Raw genomic sequence first — 2594 nt, 5'->3', positions numbered from 1 at the left:
GTTTATAGATTAGTATCCTCGCCATCAATATGAGCTTACTGATGTTGCGTTAATCGCTGTTGAGATATAAGTAAGCCAAAATAGTCAATAGTATCGGCGAGCGCGAGACCAGTACGACTCGAATGATTCGCAATGTGCGTATCATGTCGCACTTGACAGCATTTATAACCGGAGTGCTTCTAGATCGATCGACTGGTCTGTAGCAGCGCAGCAAGTCTCAGACACCCGAATAGAAGAATAAGCTCTCGGGCTCAACTGCGATAAACTCAGTGTCATTCCGTTCTCGAGGGTGGAAACTTTCACTGGGAACAGTGTGATGATTCGGCCGTCAAATTCAGTGTGGAATTGCATGAACTGACAATTCCTTCGTGTGCCAGATTGGCAACATTCACTGTCCTAAACAGCTTGTATGATTACTGCAGAGATAGTAATTTTATCTCTAGGGACAGCGTGTCCGCCCGGTTTCAGAGGTGGACCAGAAGTCTACGGGGCTCTGCCCGCGCAGATTCGAATTCTGTCACTTGGTTATTGGAACGTCTAGCCTCATCAGCCGAAGCACCGCCTAATGAACTATAATACTTCAATATCCTTCTAATCTGCCTCCCTTGGCGAGCCCGTGACGCGTGGACACTCAAGTTCCAGCGAACTAAGCGATGATGAGCGATCCTAGAGAAGGAATATGAGAACAGCTAGCTTATGAGTAGACGCCGTAGACAGCGTGTCCGAGTGGTTAAGGAGGTGGACTCGAAATCCACTGGGCTCTGCCCGCGCAGGTTCGAATCCTGCCGCTGTCGGATACATACTCGAAAAAGTTTTCTTTTACCATCTGGAAGAAAGCCAGTTACCCCACTCCACGGTGTTTGAAGCGTCTGCCCATCTAGCCTCATTAGCCGAAGCGCCATGACCAGCTTCCGGCCGAGTGATATCTGCGAATTTTCTCTCCTTCAGAGCTTCAAAGCAGTGGGATACTTGCATGAAATAGCATTCATTTCGGAAGTGCTCTGCTCGCCTCCTACACGGTTGAACCTCAAGGTCCTCCCAATAGCAGAACGTCCCCCTAAATAGTCAGGATACAACACAGAATGATGCGTCATGTGTTCTTACGTAATTGTATGAGTTGACGAAGATTTGTGTACTATCGAGTGCGCGCCGTACTGTCCCGCCCAGCGCTGGCACGCATGTACATATCACGCTTGTGTTGATAACAATGATTATCTACGTGACGTCTAGGCAACGTCCACAACTGGATCAGTTGGCAACTGATCCAGTTGCGCTCAGTTGTCCATTTGCTCCACAACTCATCAAAAGATTCCAAATACAATCGATTAGGCGGGCGCGCGCTATTGACCAGCGCATGATCTACTCCGGGTCGGAGCGATCAACCAAGGTTACTAAGGGAAATTTCTATCGCCTCAGCTATTACTTCATAACCTTTGACCGGTACCACCGAATCCAACAGCATGCACTTCACAATCCTACTGTCTGTTATTGCTGGTAAAGCAACCCTCAACGAGACCATGCAGGCTTTCAACCGGCCGCTTCTCCTTCAGGCGCCGTTGCCGTTGAGGCTGCCCTCATGCAGACTGAGGGCCGCCACCATCATCAGCATCACAACTTCAGACACACTCGCCACATTGACGTTGATGACGACGATGATAAGGGATCCTCCATCTCCGGGGGCAAAAAAGATGTGAGTCGCCCGAAGGATCTTATTGCTTGGACTTTAAAAACTCTACCGGAAATAGCCTTGACAATGGACCTCCCTGTATGCAGTTCTCAATTCGTATTCCGGTCTGATCAATGTACTGCATGCTCAGGCCGATGCGATGATGGCTGAGTTGAGCGCTAAGACGAGGAAGGCCATGGCCAAACTGAAGAAGGACGTGCTCGTAGAAAAGCAAGTCCACGACCAGTTCGACAAGGAACTCAAGGGCTTGGTGACAACTAGCAGGGTGAAGCTCAGTCGTTGGACTCGTTTGCCTCAGGAACCACTCGAGAAGAACTTAAATCAGGCGGAAAGCGGTTCTGAAAAAGATGATGATGACGGCGGGGATGATGATGACGGCGGCTCGTTCATTCAAGAGGGCACTAAGAGTGACGATGCCGAGGATAAGTTCGCTGCTACTCTCGAATCCACCATGAAGAAAGATGAACTAAGCTCTTCTGAATATGAGAAGGGCCTCGACGACTGGTATACTGGCTTCAAGAAGGAGTTGGTCAGCTTCGCTAAGAGCGATGATGGAGACCATCAGCCGGACCACGACGACAAAATTGATGATCTCTCGCTGGCCCAGATTGGGGCTAAGACTACCGTTAAGAGAGTCAAGTGCCCATATGATGACGACGAGGTTAGCAGCTTCCCATCACCAGGGCCGTTGTGAGCAATTGGTGTGTTGTAGGATTCCCTGTTGCAGAAGGCTGAAGGGTCGGGCGAAGACAACGAGGCTCAGTTCAAGGCTGTAAGATCCTGGCTCGAGTCTAATGTCTGGGGCTGATCTCGATTCTCTTTAGGAAGTCGATGAAGAGGAAAATGGTGAGGAGAGGAAGAAGCGATGCGAACACAATACCAAATTCGGCATTGTAAGGCTCTCCGG

The 2594-nt window shown here is 49.6% G+C and overlaps 1 protein-coding gene and 1 non-coding gene across 2 annotated transcripts; both read left to right on the top strand.

Annotated features, from left to right (window-relative positions):
* The first annotated feature begins 712 nt into the window (after nt 1-712).
* On the top strand, nt 713-794 carry Pmar_PMAR013410. The gene has a single exon. It is a non-coding gene; the product is annotated as a tRNA-Ser (tRNA).
* A 782-nt stretch (nt 795-1576) lies between these two features.
* On the top strand, nt 1577-2459 carry Pmar_PMAR013409 (hypothetical protein; the record flags this gene model as incomplete). The annotated part of the gene is made up of 4 exons (XM_002769657.1): nt 1577-1690; nt 1818-1937; nt 1986-2348; nt 2400-2459. Coding segments are annotated over 4 exons (657 nt in total), but the record flags the coding sequence as incomplete, so codon positions are not given.
* Between the last annotated feature and the right edge of the window lie 135 nt (nt 2460-2594).

This window comes from Perkinsus marinus (genome assembly GCF_000006405.1).
Source record: "Perkinsus marinus ATCC 50983 genomic scaffold scf_1104296965202, whole genome shotgun sequence".
NCBI classification, from domain to species: domain Eukaryota; phylum Perkinsozoa; order Perkinsida; family Perkinsidae; genus Perkinsus; species Perkinsus marinus.
This window is presented reverse-complemented; position numbering and strand designations above follow the sequence as displayed.